The sequence below is a fragment of the Chelonus insularis genome, unplaced genomic scaffold (assembly GCF_013357705.1).
Source record: "Chelonus insularis isolate UGA/USDA-ARS -01 unplaced genomic scaffold, ASM1335770v1 contig_406_pilon, whole genome shotgun sequence".
Lineage (NCBI taxonomy): Eukaryota > Metazoa > Arthropoda > Insecta > Hymenoptera > Braconidae > Chelonus > Chelonus insularis.
The window spans coordinates 264,031-285,973 of NW_023276563.1; the positions used below are offsets into that span (position 1 = coordinate 264,031).

Here is a 21,943-nt window from a genome sequence, read left to right on the forward strand (position 1 = left end):
TTCTTCTTACTATAATTATTAAATTGATTTTCAATAAAAATTCTTTTATTTATATCATTAATATAATTCAAAATAATGTAAATGGTGTTTTCTAAATACAATTCTTTATATTTCTAAAAAAATTTCGAATATCAATATATCTTATACATATCTAAATACTACATCTTCTTTACTCTCAACTGATTGTAATTCTAATTTAACAGGACATTGAAGCCAGTAACTCAAGAGCTCTTGAGTATATCCAATTAAGAAATACATTTTTCTTGGTGCTAAATTTCTCTGAATAATCCCAGCTATTCGAATAATATTGTGTTGTCGTTTTATAATTAATTCTGATACAAAAATATTGTGCCACGTGCCACACATAAATCGACGAATAAATTCATCTTCTGCTGCTGTCTCAGCAGGCCGATTTCCATCCAAAACATTTGCTAAATAATTCAAAGAATCGTTTACTTTTCAATTGATATCCATCAAAGGAATTATATAAAAAGTACTCACAAGTGTTCCATGCATTCCATGATTTTCTAGCTGCAATATCCCAAGGTTTCATTGCCATTTCATATGTAAGAGGTTTGGTTCGATTTCTAGTAGATTTATATTTTCCAGAAGTCGTTTTATTAAGTGATGCAGATGTATGAATTAGTTTTTGCAAACATGATTGTATTTGTAAGCTCCTTGCGACCTGTTCAATAAAAACGTTGATTGTGTTGCATTAGCTTATTTTACATAAACAATAATTGACAGTACAAGAAGTTGTTAATTGTTAAAAATACAACAATATTCATTAATTCGTTAAGAATAAAAAGGGGAATATCAAAAGTTATTATTAATAAAAAAGACCTATTATTAACGTAGCCATTCTGAGGTTATATTGATAAAGATTACTTCTTAATCAATGTCAACTTACATTTTGGACTATTAATGCCATAATTGATTGATGCTATTATAACTCAATATTCATTTAATTGATAATTTATTCCAAATCGTTCATTAATTTAAAGTTAAAAGAGAAAACAATTATGTCATAACCTTCCACAACAATAGGAAGTCTGATCATAAAATTTTGAACTAGTACAGCAGAGAATATAGATGAATTCTAGTTGCCAGCAGCTAGTGACATCCAAAGGAATGATATGGAACCAACTTCCGCGTCGTACGAAAATTTAAAAATAAAAAATAATTAATGCTAAACGAGCACATCAATAATAACCTATAAATAAAATAAAAGTTCAATTCAATTCGAATGGAAATTAATAATTAATTAATGCTAATCCATAAATGGAATGAAAAAGGTTTTTTGTATAATCAAAGGTTACATGATTTATTTTATATGGAATAAAATAAAATATCAGGTTTTATGGGAATTGATTATCATTAAATTAGAATCATACTACCAATGCTTTCAGAATAAAGATAACAGTCAATAGATGCTGTAATATAACGACAGTGTAATAAATGGATACAAGAAATGTGAAACAGTGTTGCTAGATAGGTTTCAACAATACACATATGAAGCAACGTCCTTTTCCTATTCAATATATTACGTATGATTCCGAAACATCATCATCTCATATATAACTTTGACCTACTTAGAATTTAATTACACTTGTTTGACCTCTACTGGAAATTACTCCATCGCTACTGGATTTAATTTTTGTTTGTTTGGTAAAGCTTCCTCCGGTTATTAAAACCTAATAAAAAAAATTTTCTATTGCTACATTCAACTTGTATCCATCTTCAAGTCCATCTATTGCTCCAAATTAAAAATAAACTTGTAAGGTTTAGTTTGATGAACAAGATATGTACATAAGTGTGTATGACATAGATGAGAATAAATAGAAAAAAAAAAAAAGATGAAAGAGGATAAGCAAGAAAATTAGCTCACACAGTCCAGTTGGATGATTCTTAGTACGTCCAAGAGAACTAAGAAAATGTGGAAGAAAATAAAAAACAAAAGAAAAAATGGGCGGGAGGGGTTAAACGGTGGATGCGTGTGGCGCCTGCGCGAACCCAAGCACCATCAGCAGGTAGTTGCATGCTCATGGTACAAGAGTGAGTCGAGTTGTTTCAACTGTGAGGTGAAGACTAAAGGGTAAGGTGGCCGCTTCTATTGTTATCATTTGAAACTTGAAAATCCAAAGACAAATGTGGTATAATAATAATAATAACAAATAAATGTGCTGGTAAATGGAAAGATAAACATAAAATGAGGTCGCATTAAAAGCTAAAAATAAGAATGATGTAAAGAAAGAAGCAGCACAGGGTTAAAAAGCAAAATAGAAAGAGAACGAGATAAACAGGTATGAAAGGTGACTGAAGCGAAAAACGAAGTAGTCGAAAAGAAGGGAGAAAAGTAAGGGAGAAGACTGATAAGTAGTGGGGAGTGCGAGGAAGAAAGTTGTCTTTTTAGTAAAGGAAGGCTGCAATTGTGCGCTGCTGAAACACACGAAGTGATAGAGGGGAAATGTCTGACCCGCTCGCAGTCTCGTTGATCCGGCACTATAGTCGGACTGAGAAGAGAGTTCCTCAGATGCTCTTCATGTGTTCTTGTACGCTTGCGCAGTAGTAAAAAACATGGTAGAAGGGGTAGAAAATCAGTGGTGGGGAGCCCGAAAGCATTGAAGCAACTGAGGAACTCTTTTCTCAGTTCGACTATAGCAGTGTGCCGCTGCGACGTGACAATGGCAGTAGTCGTTATTATGTGGGATATTGTGATCAGCTGATCGGCTGGCAACGACTACTGCCGGATTATAATTAATTAAACAAAAAAAAAGTTTATTAGTTTATGAAAATATTTAAGTAAGTAAAACACAAAAATGGATCCGCCATGATCACTGTATAATTATGCGGGTTTAGTTATTGTTTTCAAAGTGTATTTAATTTTGTTTGTTGTTTTTATTTTTGTTTTTATTTTGTGTTCTTTCTTATTGCTCTTCGAAAAGTGCACATGTGCGCGTGTGAGTCAAAAGGCGCGAAAATCGCAATCAGAAACAGGAGATAAATGTATCGTAATCATGCCTGCAAGGAAGTACAGAAGGGATACAAGTGAAGTGAGCTGCTGTCTCAAATATGTGATCTTTGGATTTAATGTTTTGTTTTGGGTAAGTTTTTATTACTTTTTGTAACTTTCACTTTTTTATTATAATATTTTATTATAAAAGTTCATTCCTAGACTAATGTAAATTTATTACTGACATTATTTTTATTCATACGCTGCTCCAAACAATTAAGGCTACGTAACTTATTTACTTACCTTGACTTTGGAGTGGAGTTTTCATTATGAGCTACTTTTTCTATTGCAAGCCACTATTTATTTCAACTCTGATAAACAAGTTTAATTAATATTTTAATTACCTATTGTCTAACAAATCTTTGATCTAACCTTGGAATTTTTTCTTAGTCACTTAAAAACAAAAGTATTTCGAGATACATTAAAAAGTCTTTTTTTCTTTGAATAAAAAAACTTGACTAATTAATTTATTCATTTTTAAAGACAATCAAAATGTTTCTAAACAATAGTTTTTATATTGAGTTTAAATAGAAATCATAAATTAAATTTAAATAATAAAATTTGGATAACAATTGAGTGATATTTTGTATGTATTTTTTTTTTTATTTCTCTTATATTTCGGCGATATACTCTTTATTTTTGCAAGTGACTATAACACTGTGAAATAAAAAGAGATTACTTTGCCGGCAGACGCTGTGAGAGACAGTAAAAAAGTTTATAACTGACTAAAGGGGTAGTGGTATGATGGTAGAGTGTGCACAGATCGTATCCCTTATGAAACGTTCGCTGGTCCAATTGCACTGCATGTGGTACGTCGCGGTCTGGTTATTGCTGTAGGTTGTGAATTCTATCTGTATACATATATACATAAAACATATTTTTATATAAATACAAAAATAGTAGTCATATTTCGTTATATAAACTTCACGGGACATAAAACAATTTGACCCATAATTTAACAAATTTTTGCTTTATGTGCAGAAAAAAATTTCACATTTATATGTTTATATAATAAATAATTAGCTTACTAATAATGTTTATGTAGCTGAAAAATAATTATCGTTTACATGACCTTTATTAAGACTCTTTACAGTTGCAATGGGGAGTAAGGGAGATTTAAACTTTGTTCAAATTATTGACTTTATAAAGACTCGACATTTCTATTTACATTAAAGTTTGTAGTCATTCAACCGGATGATTTATCTTTCGTCTCGTCTCCATCGTTTGAAGATGCTGAAACATGATTGAGTTTTATAAATATACTAGACGGCACAAAAATCTACGACTCTTTTTTTTTTTTAACATAAAAAAGTAGAGAAATGAAATGAATTGTATTCCCTAACTGAACAGAAAACAAAAAATTTTCTTTTCGTCTCGAAAAGTTGGTAAAACATTACACAGTCAAAGAATTAATGAACTTACTACTTTTATTTACCGTAGGTAGTAATTAAATTCCATCTTTTAAGTAATCAAAAATGATGTTTGCAAAAAGAAATTTTGAAATAATAATCAAATATTTTCCTACTACACACTAATAATTGAAATTGGTATGGGATGTTGTTGATTTATTTCAGGTATTTCGGTTGCTCCGCGTTGTATAGAAAAAAAGACCCAAAGCCTTTTGAAATAAGATTAATATTTTTTATTAAATACACACACCAGCTCTTTGCATATTGATTAATTTGTTTTCTATTGCTTCGAAAAACATAAAAAGATTGGAAAAAGAAATTTATTGTCTATTTTACAGGAGAGTTTAAATTAAAATTATTATTGATAATTTTTTTTTCGTAATGGTATGATAAAATTTGATTTTTAATATCATTTTTTTTAAACGAAAATTTAAAGAACCGCTTTTGAATTAATGTTAAAATACCTATAGTTACTATAGTTTTACAGTCAATCATCAGTGAATTAAATGGAGAGAAAAGGGAAATTTGATTTCGAATAACTCGCGTTCCAAATGATTGGAATTATGGAATAATAATTTTTGAGTAAATATTGAAATACATATAACCGAATTTCCTTTTACAATAACATCAGTCTTACAATTGTCGTAAACATATATGGACTTTGCACACGAGGACATGCAGAGTCGCGTGCACACCCGTGTTAGGAAGTACACGGAAGTACCTACTGTTCTTTATGTAAACGTCAGAGTTGCCCCTTTATAAAGTCTTTCTTTCTTACTCCAACATTCACTCTTATCTTCAGTTCTTTCTCTGATCGACGAAACGTTTGAGGAATCTCATTATAAAAGTTGCTTGCGAAAAACCGGTTTGCATCCTTTAACCACTTGCGTCTATTGGTAATGCTAGTGCACTCAACAACAACCACATAGATATGGAAAGGTATAGGTTAGGCGTGAGTCTCACCAACCGATTTGTCTTCTTGACTCTTGAGAAAAACAAACGTGCTTCGAGATCTTCCGGTATCAATACTTGAAGACCTTGAGAGTGACTCTTTCTTCCTTCGCCCACGTTTCTTATCTTATTTCACTCCGTCCCTATATACGGCAACGAAGAAATTGTCCTCATTATTCCGCCTCCGCATCTCGCTCTGAAACATTTTTTTATTCCATATATCTATTCAACGAAACAACCGTTGAAAGTAAATTTGAGTTAAGGAAAGCGTTTTCACCTGTGAATATATTCCAGTTATTCCCAACAGGATCACTAAAATGAAAAATTCCCACTCGAATCCTAAGAGACTGAATAATCTCAATTTATGCAGCTCTATGAAACGATCGAAATGTTTTTTAACATTCATATTTTTCAACAAAAAAATTTTTTTATCTATTCTTTCATAATGTGACTATGCTAAACGACAATAATATCTCATTAAAGTTTCTATTATCATGGAATCCATTGTCTAAATGAAGAGTTATAAATGAGAAACTCTAATTAAAGTTGAAAATTATATTAAAGAGTATTAAAATTAAATTGTAAATTATTCAATTGATTTATCATTAATTTTTTAAAACTAAAATTATAGTACCATACATTAAATAATATTAGTACCTTGAAATAATTATACAAACTTTGATTTAACTCCAAGTTTTCCCATCATCATCTTCTTGGATATTTTTTTATTTCAATGAAATTAGCCACAAAGTCTTGAATTTTTTTTGTAGATTAAATCCACTGAGAAAAACGTAAAGGTTCGTCGAGTGAAATGAAGAACACGCCAGTCAGAAATACCCGCATGTCACGTTTCACTCAGATTTTTTATTTTATTTCTTCTATTTGAAAGAAGAAAAATAACTGTGGTACGTTTAGTGGAAAATTTTTTGTTAAATCTCATGATTTTGACACCAAGTCTCAATTTCAATCAAAGGAAAAAACATTTAAACAAAAAATTTGTCCTAAATTTTAAAAAGATTCTACCACCACTAAAATAAGCAAAGAATAACAGTTAAGATATAACAAAGAAAAAAAAGTGTGAGAATAAAAATGGTTTTACTATATATATATATATATATATCTTCTTTACTTGGAGATTTCAATTCTCTCTTTACGACTCGAAAGTTCGAATGAAATATACGAGCACAAGTAATAAATATTTCGCACTTTTCATTGCGATTATGATCGTATTGGTTTTAATAGCAAGTTCATTTTCATTTTATCATCTTCCTCTTTGCTCGTTTATTTCGTCTTTGTTAGAGTCATTTACTTGGAGATAATGTAACGTAAAACTCTGACAATGGCATTTAATTAAACAGTGAAGTAATAATTAATAAAATAAGCTTATAATGAATATCAAATCTCGTCAAAAATTTTCACCTTATCTTTCATCACATTCATACACTGGAAGTATAAATTTTTTAGTAAATGTAATATTGTGTTGTACGTTCAATTCACAGTTAATTTACTGCTTTAGCTCATGTATGAAAATTTCACACGAGGAAATTCGCTTTTCCTTTTGAACTTGAGAAGTGTAAAATTCACGAGAAGATAAAACCACGTCACTTTGTAAATCTCATAGGAGAAGGTAATGCTTTTGCGTTGACATCTTTGATGTTCTCACACTTCTATATATATATACATATATAACATCCTCGGTAGGTACTTACCTGGTGTTCATACGCATCGCTACATTTTCATGCAATATTCTTACTGACGTTGGAAGACGTTCTAGATGCTTTGACTTACTCCATAATATAACGCATACCTTATAGAAATGCACCTCCGGCAGTAGCAGTAGCACAGAACGATAAACTAGAACAGATGCGACAAACGGAAATCGACAATGAGATAGTAAATGTAAATGTAAAAAAAAATTATTATTTCGAGATATTTTCATAAAATATTTGAATTTTAAATTCATTTATTACAAGGCCAGAATATTAGACATTTACCTTAAATAAGAAAAAATATTCTCCTTTAATCTCTTTTTAATTCAACCTTGTGTATAATTCTTTTCAATGTAATTATATCCAAGATTTTAATAACACTATGAATATAGATTAATTTATCCACAGCATTGTAAAAGTAGTACTCGGTTTCTCAGTTGTTGTTTTTTGTTTCTGATATTCATTATATAGAAGAAAGTAGGCTAAATTATTAACTGCCAACTTAATTGAATCTTTGCCTTTGAATTTATAAAACAGTGTTAAAATATTCCCAACAAAAATACGAATACTTTTATTAAAACTTTTTCATCATTTTTATGATAAAAAAAAATATTCATCTTGACTTGTATTAAATATTTATCACAATGTACAAGTTAAAATCTATTAGGTCGAATTTATCATCATATTATTGTGAAATAGGTCAAATCCTATTTATTTTATGATTATTTTTTTTTTTACTCCAAAACTTGAGTAAACTTTTTCTACATTATTTAAATGTTAAAAAACATTTTTATCAGTTGAGTAAAAATGGAATTTCAATTTAAAGTTTTTTTACTTTTAAAAAACAAATGTGATAATTATCCAAAATATTAGTTGCATAAATTTGGGATGAATTAAACAATAGTGGTAATGGAATAATAAAAGAGAGATGAGGCTGGAGGGTTTTAGAAGTAATTGCTACCACAGGCAAACTATAATATGCACTGGACGTTGGTAAATTTCAGCATTTGCATCAGTGCTAGTTTATCCATTGAAAGATATATAATAGAATCATAAACTATAGTATATCAGTTTCTGTGTATGCGTAATATTACACGTATATACAAATGGAGTAGTACATACGTATCCATTGTTGGGCCTTGTGTGCATCCCGAGGTCGGGTCGATGCCAGGCGCGGTCTTGCAGTTCACTTGATTAGTGGGGGAAACTCACGGAAGATACTTTGAATCAATTGAGTTTAATTAACTATACAGCTATTATATTCCAACAATATATTTTTACATAGCTATTTATTTTTATCACTATTTGCACTTTATGAAATGGTCATTTTTTAAATAAACCATTTATGTTATGGACATTATTTTTTTCCAACGTTTAAAGTATGAATAATAAAAGGAAAAATAATTTCAAAAGATTATTGATTTGTTTCGAAATTGAAAGACCATCAATCATCTTTCATTGTGATTTTTTTAGGGTTTATCTGAAAAGGACGTAGCTGACCTCGAGAGCATGATGAAAAGCTTTTACATGCAGCCCTCTCTCAATAGAATTTGTGAAGCTAGGGGTCTCTTTGGAATTCATTTCGTTTAATTTTTAAAATGACAGTTTTAGTTCAACTCTTAAATCAAAACATTTTTTTTTCGCAATATTTATAATCACAACACCTATTAATTATGTCACTAGCATTTCGATATCACTAGATATATTAATATAAATCCTGTTGTTTTGGAAGAAAAAAGAAAGCAGTAATAATTCAACTTCTCGTGTAATTCGCAAAATAATATTTAGTAGCAGCACGAATAATTCGGTAACTACAAGTTTACCAAGTGCTCGGCTGTCCCAACTACTAAGAGACTTGTGGCTAGAGAAAATTAACTGAATTATCTTTATTGCATTTCCAAGACTAGCAATATTAAAGCTCTAATTCTATTTCAAAAACAAGAGGAGTTTAGCTTAGCACGCATGAAAAGTTATGAGCTAACTTACATTCTCTATCTGTTGTACGCATTTGCAGAATTCACTGCTTAATCTATTTACCTACGTTTGTGTTTACGCATACATTCATGTAAAAGTGATGTATATGCTATTCTATTCACACGTAGAAACGTAAATTATACAAGTACTTTTAGTATTCTATACTTTATTGAAAAGTTCATTACACTATTCTCCTGACAAACTCTATCCATAATACGATGACAACTTGAAATGTCATTTGTTCATATGAGAATTATATTTGTTTGTGCCTATGTCACTTTCATGTCTCTTTCAATAAATTAAGAGGATTTACTCTCCCACTTTTCCTATTGTTCCAGTGAAAAGTTTGACATGTGGCTTATGTGTTGTCAAAAAAAAGCACTTTCTATAATTTGTATTCAATATATAGAGCAACAGGCGAAAAGTTTCAAGTTTATGTATATATTTTATTTTTCTCCACTGTATTGGTAATTTCGTAAGTTTTTTATTTGTCCACCCAAGTACTTGAGACTTTGTTGATAACTCAATCTAGCCTTGGACAACTGCACAATCTACTAAACCAGTAAAATGACTTTTATAAATTGATTTTAGTTAATACTTAACAAGTACAACAAAGTAAAAAATATTGCCACTGTATTCCAGGCTTCTAAACTTCTTTCTAGACACTTGTGGATCTTGAACCATCTGATCCAAGTATTTTAAAAGATTTTATTGTTTTTTTTATACGGTTGTTCCACGGTTTAATATAAATGCTGGAATGGAAAAAATAAATATATTGTTTTTTAAGATATGGGAAGGACATAGTTTAAAACCTCACTGGTCTTTAGTCTTGAGCCAACTCTCAATAAGCAAAGATAGGTTCTTCCTTCCATGAATAAATTTAGCGAGATATATTTCTTGTAACTTTCAACTACACCTATCCCATTTCCAACAATAACAAAAAACTTTGAAAGAAATATCGTTCACGGACCTTGGACGAAATTTTTTCTGTTCGATCAGTATCATCATAAAAGTCATCCTTTATAACAAAAATTACCGTCATTATGGACACCTGTAAAGTCATCATGAGTCATTATGTGGTGTATAAGCAATAGGAGCTATATAATTTAGCCATAGTCATTATACTTATTATAAAAAAAAGCTCGATGCATAACTGTTGAAAATTACTGTAATTTTATTACATATATGGTGGACATGAGTTGTAGTATAAATGACATTATATTGATTAAATGTATTGAATATTTATTTTTACCCTATCACACAACTGATATACTTTTAAATATGAATTATAATATTATATGTTAGCACCAACTGTCATATCATATGAATCAGTAGAATGGGGTGGTTTATGGTGTTTTTATATAATCGAATGAATAATGGTACAGCCATGAGAATGAATACATTACATAGGATAAAATCGGTTGGTATACATAACTTAAACCATCGAAAAAGAAGCAGAAGTTGGAATAACTATTTTTAGACAATTCGACAAGTTTTAAAGTTCGGCAATACTCTTGCAAAACTACAAAAATCCAAGTCTTTGGAACGTTTATCACAAGGGAGATCTTTTACACCCTCTGGGAGTGTCGAGACCGTAGATCCCCTATTTTCGTTAAAAAATCCCACGAGACAAATCGAACGATCGAACAAGATTCAAAAGGCCACTCTCGTCTATATCCATTCTATTCTGCAGAATACTGATGAAAGGAAATTTCTCTAGAGTCTTGTATGAGTTTAAATGAACTTTTTCGGATCAAACTGGCCACAATTCCCTGGAAACTGTTGTGTAATTAAGTAGCAATCGGAGACACTTTTTTTTTATTTATTCATTCTGTCGCACGAATTAATGTCAATTCGACAGAGTTATTTGTGGCTGAATAGAACGTGATAATTTTTTCACAAAATTTTAGCTTATTGCTTATTCTCTTGTGTGAAAAATATGTATTTTTCCGCTTGATACAAATATTATTAATAGCATGTCAATATAATGTTCATTGAAATGCATCGAGCCGTATATAGCTCCTCAGTTTAAGATCCATCTTGATTTTCCACAAGACCGCCTGAAACTTCCATTTCTTCCCATTCTCCTTCTGCGTTTGATGGCCAAGTGGATCGTTAAGTTTGCTTAACGTGCTCTTAATTGCGAGAAACATTTTCATTCTTTTACACTTCATTCTTCAACACGATTTATATTTTATTCAAATAATAAATTCATTGTTCCATAATAAATTACCCCAACTCTCTTGTATTCACTTCTATCATTTGTTTATTTTTTTTCTTTCCACCATTCAATTGATTTGAAAGAAGAAAAAAAATAATAATCGCGTAAAGAGCTTCAAAGTTTGCGTGTTTTTAAAAGCATAAATTTATTCCTTTATCATGAAACTGTAAACTCACCAGGTGTTTCCAGTCCAGTTACGATGAGCATTTTTGTAAAAAGGGCAGTGACGAGGTTCGTCGACCCTTTGTATGTCCATGAGTCATACGGGCGATTAAGTATGCACGTGTGGTACCCTATCTTCCGCTCAGCGGAAAGTGTCATGAAGCACGTTATTCAAAGCTTCCCCTCTAGCATGTCCGCGCAAACTAACTCTCTCATCGTCATAGCAGGATTCGATAGGCTGGTCTACCGGATTAAAAGCTTCGTCCGGGCTTTAAATGATTCGCTTTTCCAATCCCACTGTGGAATAAACCGATTTTATATTCATTTTCATTTTCTCTTGATTAAAAAAAAAAATTGATCAAAATAAAAGTGAAAACTTTGATAACACGTTTCCAATTTAAACGTACATTCATTTAAAATGAATAACACGAAACTTGAATATTCGAGTGAAAATTTCGATAGATTAATTCTCTCATATCGAAATAAAAATTCAACCAATCTCTGTACTGTTATCTGATAGAAAGACATTTCAACTTACCAACTTACCTTGTTTTTTTTTTTAGCTCCTTGTTATAAACAAAAAAATTTAAAAGATGATTATATTTGCTTTTAAAGTATTTTTCAGTACAAAAATTAATTAATGAAGAATTTTCATTGACTTGAATTTTCATACATTTTTACTAGATACACTTTATTTACGAGAAGTACACATGTTTGTACATGGTAGCTACACTGCATGTTGTACACTGTATGTCAAGACTCATATTTCGAAACATAGTTTAAATTATATAGCTGGCTGTAAAAGGTGCACGTGTTCTCGAAATGGCGTAAAAAATATAAAAAATGTCAATATAAAAGTCTAACTGACAATTTAATCTTCTTTCGGGTGTAAATTTTTAAGTTTAATTCCGAATGTTTTCCAAAACGAAGATTTTTTTTACTTATATTGAATAGTCTTTAGAGTGATTATTTTGTTAACAAAAAAAAACTAATGGAATAAAACTTTCTTAACTCATTAAGAAAATGGCAAGTAACAAAGAACAAGTTTGTGTAGGTTGACTGAGTCCAATAATGAAGTCTAGACACGATTTAGTAAATAAAAAGTATTCAAAGTTTCACTTAAGTGAAGAGACATTTTTGCATAAGTCATGTAAGTCATTGTAACTTTTAACAATATATTATTCAATAATATTTTAGGCATTTGTCAATTAAATTTGTTGAAGATTAAAAGTGATTGAATAGATAAAGAAAGAAAGCTAAAGAATTCCCTTCTCATTGTGTTCTTAATATCAATAAAAAAAAGTTACGATAAATCTTTTTATTATTATTTAAGTTAGTTCATTTTCTTCAAAGTATCAGGCAATAAGCGCTATTGGATCATTTTAACTGATAAGCATTACGTCGAAGATCACCTTCATCGAAGTTAATTGGATCGCAAAAGAGAGGAGAAAAAGAGTTATGAGGAGCAAACGGTAGCTCTGTGAAAGTACCACTCGAATGAATAGCGGATTTATGAAGTTATTATGAGAGAAAATCCAGCTTTGTGCCGAAGTACTAGAGTTTCATTTCACGTCTTCCAAACCTGGACAATTTGCCCAAGTGAACAAAGAACTCAGGAAGTTGTCTGCTCAATAAGGATGACCCTCAAATTCAATATCATAATAATCATCAGATTATCAGTTACTGCAATTTATTTTTTATTTATTTATCATCACTTTATACATGTATTATTTTTTAAAATCTTTTGAAAATAGTCATAAATAAATTTTTGCTTTCTTATCATTTACACTTTTTCCTTCTCTTAAGAGAATGAATTTAATATTCATTTATGGAATTCTATTTCCAGATATTCTTTACTATAGTTTTATAGCAGCAATGCGCCAGTATTGTCGTATGCATTATTTCTGTATAACTTGAATAAAAAATTCTCTTACGGTCTTAAGATAGTTAGGCATCCACAATAAATAAATAATAATTCCAATAATAAAATTCATTATTGAAAGTATTTGATAGCCACAGAAAAAATTATTAAAAGCCATAAAAACAGGTTTGTTTTATTAATTATACTTTATGTATCATAGAATAAACATATCATATAATGAATTCGTTACTTTTATTATTATCATTATTGATAGCATCATTAATAAATATTAATTAAATAACCGATTCATTACATAAAATCAATAGCCCTGCTATTATTGGAACACATTGAAATGTTTATTTCAACAAAAACAATTTGCAGTAAATTTCAATAAAAAAAAGATGATGATAATAATAATAACGAGAGAAAATCGAAATTTTTCATGAGTTCATGTTCATTTTCTGAAAATCTTTTTGACCTATAAAAGGTTTTCGTATACTGGGATTCGTCTTTTTTCATCAGGGTCATACAACATAACTCTTCATCTCTCGAAATACCCGTGAGAGTCTGAAAGCTTGAAAGCTAGTGTTTTGTACTTGAAACATTCCATATATTTTCGTAAGTGTGAGTTTATTTTCAAATGAAAGACTTACGATATGATCATTAATTGAACAGCAGGTCTGAAAAGCTCTAGATATTTTATTTTCATTTATTAAATTTTTCCTCTCAAATTAACTAAATTTCATGCCATATAATATCATTATAAATAATAAAATTGAACATTGTATTACCTAGAATGAAAAAGAATATTCCAACAAAACATGACTTTTCTTTTATAAAAAATTTTGAATGTAGGTCAAACATACCAAAAAGCCTAGATGATGTACTTGGTAGTATAAAGGAACTAAGTGCACTTATGTAATTCATCTTAAAGCCATGTCCTTCATCGTTGATGTTACAAGTCGGTGGGATAGTGAAGATGAAAATGCTTTAAGAGGGTATGTAAGATGTGCAAAGATCAAGTTTGCTTCTCAACAAGAGGTGCAAATGTTAAGCCGTTGTCGTCGCACTTGAACGCTTTGGTAGCTGTGTGCCAATGGCTTTCCTATCTTTTTCTTCCTTCACGTTTTTTTGTCTTTACCTCGAGCTAACATTGAAAAGAACACATTTTTTGTTCTGTTTCACCTTCATACTGCTTGTAAAACCTTTGATCTCCGTTTGGTTGAGGGACATCGCGGAAAATCGCTTTGAAACGTGTTTCTCTGAGCCTCGAACGAGCTGGAAAAACGTTCAATTTCCGACCTCGAATGCTGAAGGTAATCGGCAGAGCCATGTGTGCTATCGTATTCTGGATTTGCTACTACCATCATTCTTCGACATTCGATCGACTTATACCAGAGCATGTAACTTTTTTGTTCTTACTATATGCTATTGCGTATTTTTCTTTATCCCATTTCTCTTGACACATAGCTCATCAGTACAGAAAATACAAAGCTCAAGAAAAACAATATAAGAATTCTTTACAGTCCAATAAATCCATATATGTATACATATGTACATATTCTTAAATATTGGATGCTCTTGGATCCTTGCTAAATGTTAAGACACTTGCACTAATGTAAATTAAGTATGCGTCATAAGGTTTAGACTTTTAGATGTAACTTTGAGGTTTATCCACTTTTGGCTTGGCTTCAGGCCATTGCCGGATTTCCCCAAATGGATCAAGATGTCTGCTGATGAAATGATGGCGCGAGAACCCTTGCAAAGAGGAAAGGCAAGTAGATTGAGCCACGGCATTCGAACAGATTGGTTTGCGAATGAGCCAAGACTTCTATAGGTATATATAATCCAATCCAGAACCCAAACAAGAGCTTTTTCACGACTTGGAAAAATATCGATGCTGAGAGAAAAGAAATAACGTGGATACACAAAAAATAACAAATACATTTCTTCAGATTACAATTGTTTTTCTTACAGTTGATACAGAATTTAATTAACTTTATTGTTTATTATCATATTTGTTTGCGAAAAGAGTTAAACTCTTTTAAATAATCACATAATAATAATGGAAATGAAAAAAGGGTTGATGAATTTTTGATATTTGTTGATAAAAAGCCATTAAAGACTTAACGAGGGCTGAATATCTTTTTGAATGTACGTCTAGCGCAAGAGCAAGTTGTTCGATCGATAAAGGTTGAGGACCCTCTACCCTTAACCCAAATGCGTCCGAGCGTCACAAAAGCGATATGAGAAGGGAGACGCAGCTTTAGTACGCAGGTGCAGCTGACGCAAATACCCTCCAACGAGATTTCCAGTAAGCGCGGTAACAAGTAGCGAAATAAGAGAAACTTGAATAAAACGTTGATCACTTTGTGAGATGCTTATTTTACTTGAAAACGATTCATTGTCGCAATGCAATTACTCTTATTCTCTAGAGGAAAACCGATTTAAACCATAACTGAACTTAAAACGATACACCAACTACATGAGCAAAACACACTTAGACATTGCAATCAGCTAGAAATAAATAATATCAAAAGTAAGTATCATGAAAGGTGGTTTAGTCGTTCTTGATATTGATCCGATTGACAAACAGTTATAATACTTGGACTCCAATTTTGATTGACTATTACTCATGAGAGATTGGAAAGTAACTTGATTTATTTGTACATACAATTAAACTCTTATCGGAAAGTCGTTAAAAAAATTTTAATTCGTCTGTTGGCATCAATATTTTGTTCTTTTTCTTAGCCCATTATTTAGCTTGACGTCGTAGCTTGCGAATAAAAGAAATGAAAACGTGACTGTCACTAGATATAAATAATAGGTGTGCACGCGGTAATTCTTGGTACCGTCAAGCTGCCATTACACCTCTCTTCCTTTCGCTTTCCCACTCATTTACGAATACGTATTATAGATGACTAGAATATGGAACGAAAGAAATGCCAGGCAGGTCAGATGAATAGAAATGCATACTGCATACGATATTCGAGCACACAGACTGAGAAGCATTGGATCGTATGAGCTAGTCTCTCGTTCTCCAGCTTGACGCTTTTATGTCACGTGTAATATTTGTTTCGCCTCTCCAATGCGTTCAACAAATGGACCTTTGTTGTTCTAAAAACTACGTTACGATTTTGCATCTAACTGGACTGTTATTATTTTTCGATCATTGGTCTTGCAATAAAGCTAACCAAAAGAGGATAGAGATGACTGTTCGATACATACATACAACTAGTCTACCTATATAGTATGGACTACATAGAACACGTTGATTGTTAGTAAATAGACAATGTCCCCCTCAGCAGATCGATACGATACTGTTAGAAAATAGTTAAATTTTTTTTTATTCTTTTTGCTCAAACGCTCCCATGAGTGTCATTTGTTTTATTTATAGGACACAGGATGACAAAACGGAAACGAATCGTCCGTCACGTTCATTCCTGTTCTCCGGAAATTTATTTTGAAACCTGGGCACAGTTTGAATCAAATAAAATATCACACTGAAACATGTATAATCTATATTATATTTTTTCATTTTTAACTTCTTCTTTTTTTTTTTATTATTTCACTGAAATACATTCTCTCTATATTGCTCGTAATTCAAATTTTTCATATTTACCCGTTACAAAAGATATCACGAGTTTTCTCGCATCAGTTGGTGGCATGTAGGATGTAGGAAAAAAGACCTTGACGGAAGACAGTGACCCGTAACTGAGAGATACAGCTCGTTGTGGCCAACGAATCTGGTTCCGCACTCGTATGTTTTGTCCTGCTGCGTATTCTTGTTCCGTAAATGACCTCGCCGGTGAATGGCCCGAAAATTCAATAGCTTTTCAAATTCTCCACATTCACTAAGCCATTCTTTCCAAGTGAGTCATACGATTCTCTAGAGACAGAAGAAATTAAAAATCCTATAAAACTCATGATGATAGAGTAGCTGTTTTAATTAACTAGTCATTAAGAGATTTTGATAAGATAATTATTTCAAAATAACTATAATAGTAAATCTTTATTCATTACCCTATTACTCTTAACATCAACACTATCAACTGTTCTACTTTTCTATGCTGATCAAAGAACAATGGAAAATACCTTTGATGTAAAACTTTATTGATAGAATCTTATTTATGAATTTACATAGATATATGCTAATATATCTAGCTAATAGCAATAAGCTAATAATCAGAATATATTGAAAAATGAGTGACTTTGTCCTTGTTGGTTAAAAAATTTAAATTACCATCCAATAATCGGTGCACAATTGATTCAAGTATACATGAAATTACATTTCTAAACTACCAAGTTTAAGAATTTTATTAATAACTCATTCTGAAGTTTTATGTAAAGTAAGAATGAAATTTATTATGTATTTGAAGTTCATTCCTTTGAGGTATGTTCTACTTGGTTGATAATATTAACTATAACATTGTGATCTCGATAGAGAAAGTACTCTCGCTGTTCTAGAAAATATGACTTAAGAATTATCTATCTTATTCTCTCTAATATAATCTTATTCTTCCTCTCCAGTATCCAACCACGTGAACTAATCGCACTTTTTATTTTTTTTCCAGGTGAGTAATCTAGATAAAAGGTTAAAAGACGTACTTTATAGCTGTAGGCATACTTATTATGGTAAGTTTATATTCGTCACGTGTAATCATTTGAAATTGAGAGCAATCACGCCAACGATTTACAAACACTTACTTCCTCAGTACACATCAGTTGATTTGACCTATTACTCAACTAAGTACTTTAAATCGAGTTGATTATTACGTTAATCAATTTACCCAAACAAAAAAATATACATGTCGACTACATATTTTTTATTTAATCTCAACATATTATTATTGCTTGGAAATACTGAGATTGCAACATGCTACAATTATTCATGTCGAATAGAAAAAAATTATGCTAATACTTTCAATAATAATAACGATAACAAATAAACAATTCACTTTGTCCACTTTTATATATGTTCTTATTTGTTCCATTATGCTGATAAAATAAAAAAAGATCGTATAGAGTATAAAAGTAAATCACAAGAGAATACATTAAGCAATAATAAAATTACACAAGCACATAAGCGATTACTCTTCTACTATACTTTCAATAATAATCAATTGCCTGGAAGCTTTTTACTCATCCTTTTTATAGTAAAGTAACATGACAGAAATTGGCCTCTCTGTCTTTGTTCCTTTTTTATGATGAAATAATGGCGATGAGTCCCTCGGGTACGTACGTAAGTCTTCGTTGTCTCTATGTCGAAGAGATTGTGTCACCAATAAGCCATAATTGCAGAGTTGGATCAATGTCCTTTATTATAGTAAAAGCGATTCGATCACTTTCAACTGAGATGACGAAAAAAAAGAACGAATTAGAAATCATAGATTAAGTGGAAAAGAATTATCAACAAGACATGACTACCTCAAGATAGAAGTTGAGAATAATTTTCACTGATTAAATAGATGTTGAATTCACGTTGAACCGAGTGTTAGATGAGGAAGTCATGTGTAATTTGAAGACACATCTGCAGCAAACTAAGCAAATGCCAGAGAGGTTGCTCAATTTCTAGAGACTAGTCAATTAGCTTAGATCAACTGACTTGAGCTTCAGGCTGTATACCATAATAACAGTGAATCAGATATTAGTCTCAGTAAACTAGACGCTAATAAATAGACTTTTGCTTTCATTTTATCTAAGTATACTTCAATCTGGCATTCTAAAAAGCTCTATGAGAGCAAACCGTGAATTCACATCTTGATAATCGCTTTTCCAATCCGATGCCTCGTGTTTCTCCCGCTCTTCTGCCGCGTGATGGTGGATAATGGCATCTCTGGGATAATTCGTTGGAACGTAATTACATAGAACTTTAGGGGAGAAACGTGAAGAGATGACACAAAAGATGTGAATTATGTTGGTGCATGAATTCTGATTTGCCGACGTGATAAATGCATAAGTAATTTTCGTCTTGTAGAAAAGTTAGCATCAAGCATAAACGTCCGTTGAGCACAAACCTCGAAAAATACACTCTGTGTGATTCTGTGATCTAACTGAAGTTACATAAAAGAAAACCATCACCAGATTCACCAAGATAATCGACTCTCATATTTTCCTTTTTTTTCCTTCCATATCATTTCCCTTTTTATTTTATCCCATCAGATGTTCTTTTAAACTTTCACATGACGTTTTTACCCAACTTTAACTGAGTACGCAAAAAAAATTAATTGCTCTATATCTTATCCAAGACAATTATCTTGATAGGTCTAGATAATTCAGTGATCACTTTTCTTTTTTTCTGTCTTTGATAGTTCGATTGGATCTTAAATATATTATCCCAGCCTACTTTCCTTTAACTCAATCTACATTGTCAGTGAGTTAGATTCCCATTGGACTCATTTCGTTTTCTGTCATATTGTTGGAGAAAGATTTTTCTTTTTCCAAAGTACTCAATACCCACGAGCATCAGATAAGTGTTGCACACATATGGCCTTGGGCTTTCTCTACTTATTATATTTATACTACATGAACAGCAATTTCAGCTACAATTATTCTACACTCTATCGATTAAGTAAGATGACAAATTACTTTCATAAATCATACTCTTAAATTATACGATGACGTAATATTAATGATATTATTACATCCTACTTTTGTGGTGAACATTGATGCTATTTGCAAGAAGCTTACTTAATGCTATAAACCGTTTTCTCTATCAGTAGTAGTGTCGTAGTGTAGGAAGTTATTTAGAGAGCTTGGAAGACTTACTTACTTATTGGTTGTATATAGAGTAAAGACGACCATCGATGTGTCTGAGTAATTTCCCAGGGGCGTTAACCCATGACTTATAGCCTCAATGTATTTCTCCTAGTCTTGAAGTCAATCAGTTTGCCTAGGATAGTTTTAAATTGAGGATGTGAAGTGTATAGAAAATCTTGAAGCATGTTGATCGATGCCAAGTTTCATAAAAACCCCTATATTATGCTATCTAGCTGGAAAATTATAAAAATCTGCCCATAAAAAGTTTGAGGCTGTTAAATGATTGATGATAAAAGTAGATTTTAACATGGTACAGCTAACTTAAACTTCAATTTCTCTCTAGATTGACATATCAATCAACCTATCTAATAACAGTTAGTAATAAAGATATTTTTAATAAGCTAATAAATAAAATAAATCATGCTTTAAATTAGCAATGATTTTAATTTTTAATATTTCTTTTTATTTAAATGCAAGTAATTTCAAAGGATTCGATAACTTTTGCTACCAAGCTCCCACTGACTTGCAGAAGTTGCTAAATTTATTTTTTTTGTATTTCAACATCAAACTTACTTATAAAGTAGCTTCATTGAATTACCTTAATGACGTACATTTTAAAGATTATAATTAACTAAAAAAGTAAGTCCATTGGAGGTTCGTTAATTATGATTATAAAATAAAGACAAATAAATTATTATTGTCATGTTTTGGTTTATTTTATGTTTTATTCTTTATACTGAAGATAATTCATAATATGGTATAATCATACCAACTATTGTTCTATTATTAATACTGTTGTGAATAATAGAATGATTCAGATACAATTACCAAAATTAAACAGAATAGAATTTGTTAAATCATGAGTGAATTGATAAAAATAATAAACTTTATCAAATATACATTGATGATGATTAAATATTTATTGTCTGTGTTTATTGTTGTTTATCTTTTATAACAATCGAGCGGGGAAATGAATAATTCACAATTAAATGTACTCCAATTTGTTGCAGTTGATATTCTCTCAGTATATTTCAATGAATAAAAATGCACATTTTTAATTTTATTAATAGCTATTCACCATTAGATGATCAAATGATTCATTTATTATGAAAATCAATAAAATAATTGGCATAAAATATTTTTAAATTGATGACAAACATTCGTTAGTAAATTCATTCTGACAATAATGCATTCCAATTTCGAAGTAATGGATTTTGATTGATCGAAAATACCAGCATATTTTTCCCAAAAGGACAATTGTGCTATTGAATAGGCCAATGGTTATTGGATTCTATTGACATTGAAGTGAGGAACTTTGGAGTAAGTGTTGTTGGTATCTAGGAAAATATACAATTTTTTGAAAGAAACTAGTCTACCATGAACAAGAAATGTTATTCTCAAGTAACTTCTTCAGTAGTCAAGCTATCAAAGAAAAACTGATAGGTATCATCGAAAGTTGATGTAAATATTCGAGTACAGTATATATGAAGTGTTTAAACGATATTCCATTGGGTACAATGACGTCGTTGGGGTTGAAATGCGCAATTCAGCAAGTGAAGCAACAGCTGCTTCAATGCTCGTTCACATTCCACTTGCCCTCTAGATATTAGCTCAATCGTATTTGACAGATTCCGCATTGCTGCTTCTGTGTGCAGTTGTGGTAAAGGTCATCTTGGTGATATAACGACTGACGTTGAATAGGAGAAAACGATTTTCGAGGTAAAAATCACTGTTGAAAGGAATATAGAGAAGAGTTACGATGACAGTCAGTCCCCCACGAACAAGGTAATAATTCCTTTCATTCGTTTGCTCCAACGGTACGCGTGCTCGAATTACGTGACACGATTTTAATGGCTGGGACGATTTGCATCGTTGCATTTTCGA

At 31.1% G+C, this 21,943-nt stretch overlaps 2 protein-coding genes across 5 annotated transcripts in view; one reads left to right on the plus strand and one right to left on the minus strand.

Annotated features, from left to right (window-relative positions):
* Positions 1–27: 27 nt before the first annotated feature.
* mRpS24 (mitochondrial ribosomal protein S24) lies at positions 28–1,074 on the minus strand. The gene is made up of 3 exons (XM_035087119.1): positions 911–1,074; positions 502–685; positions 28–431 (listed from the first exon to the last, which is right to left on the minus strand). Exons 1-3 carry the CDS (start codon positions 929–931, stop codon positions 142–144), a joined length of 495 nt encoding a protein of 164 aa, XP_034943010.1. The 5' UTR covers positions 932–1,074; the 3' UTR covers positions 28–141.
* A 1,590-nt stretch (positions 1,075–2,664) lies between these two features.
* Tsp26A (Tetraspanin 26A) overlaps positions 2,665–21,943 on the plus strand; it is a 50,223-nt gene continuing 30,944 nt past the window's right edge. For 3 of the 4 annotated variants that reach the window (XM_035087206.1, XM_035087204.1, XM_035087205.1), the window contains exon 1: positions 2,665–3,104. In XM_035087206.1, the coding sequence (XP_034943097.1) occupies positions 3,018–3,104 (87 nt within the window). In that variant the 5' untranslated portion in view covers positions 2,665–3,017. The remainder of the gene's footprint in view (positions 3,105–21,943) is intronic. The other variant, XM_035087203.1, reaches the window with a different exon arrangement.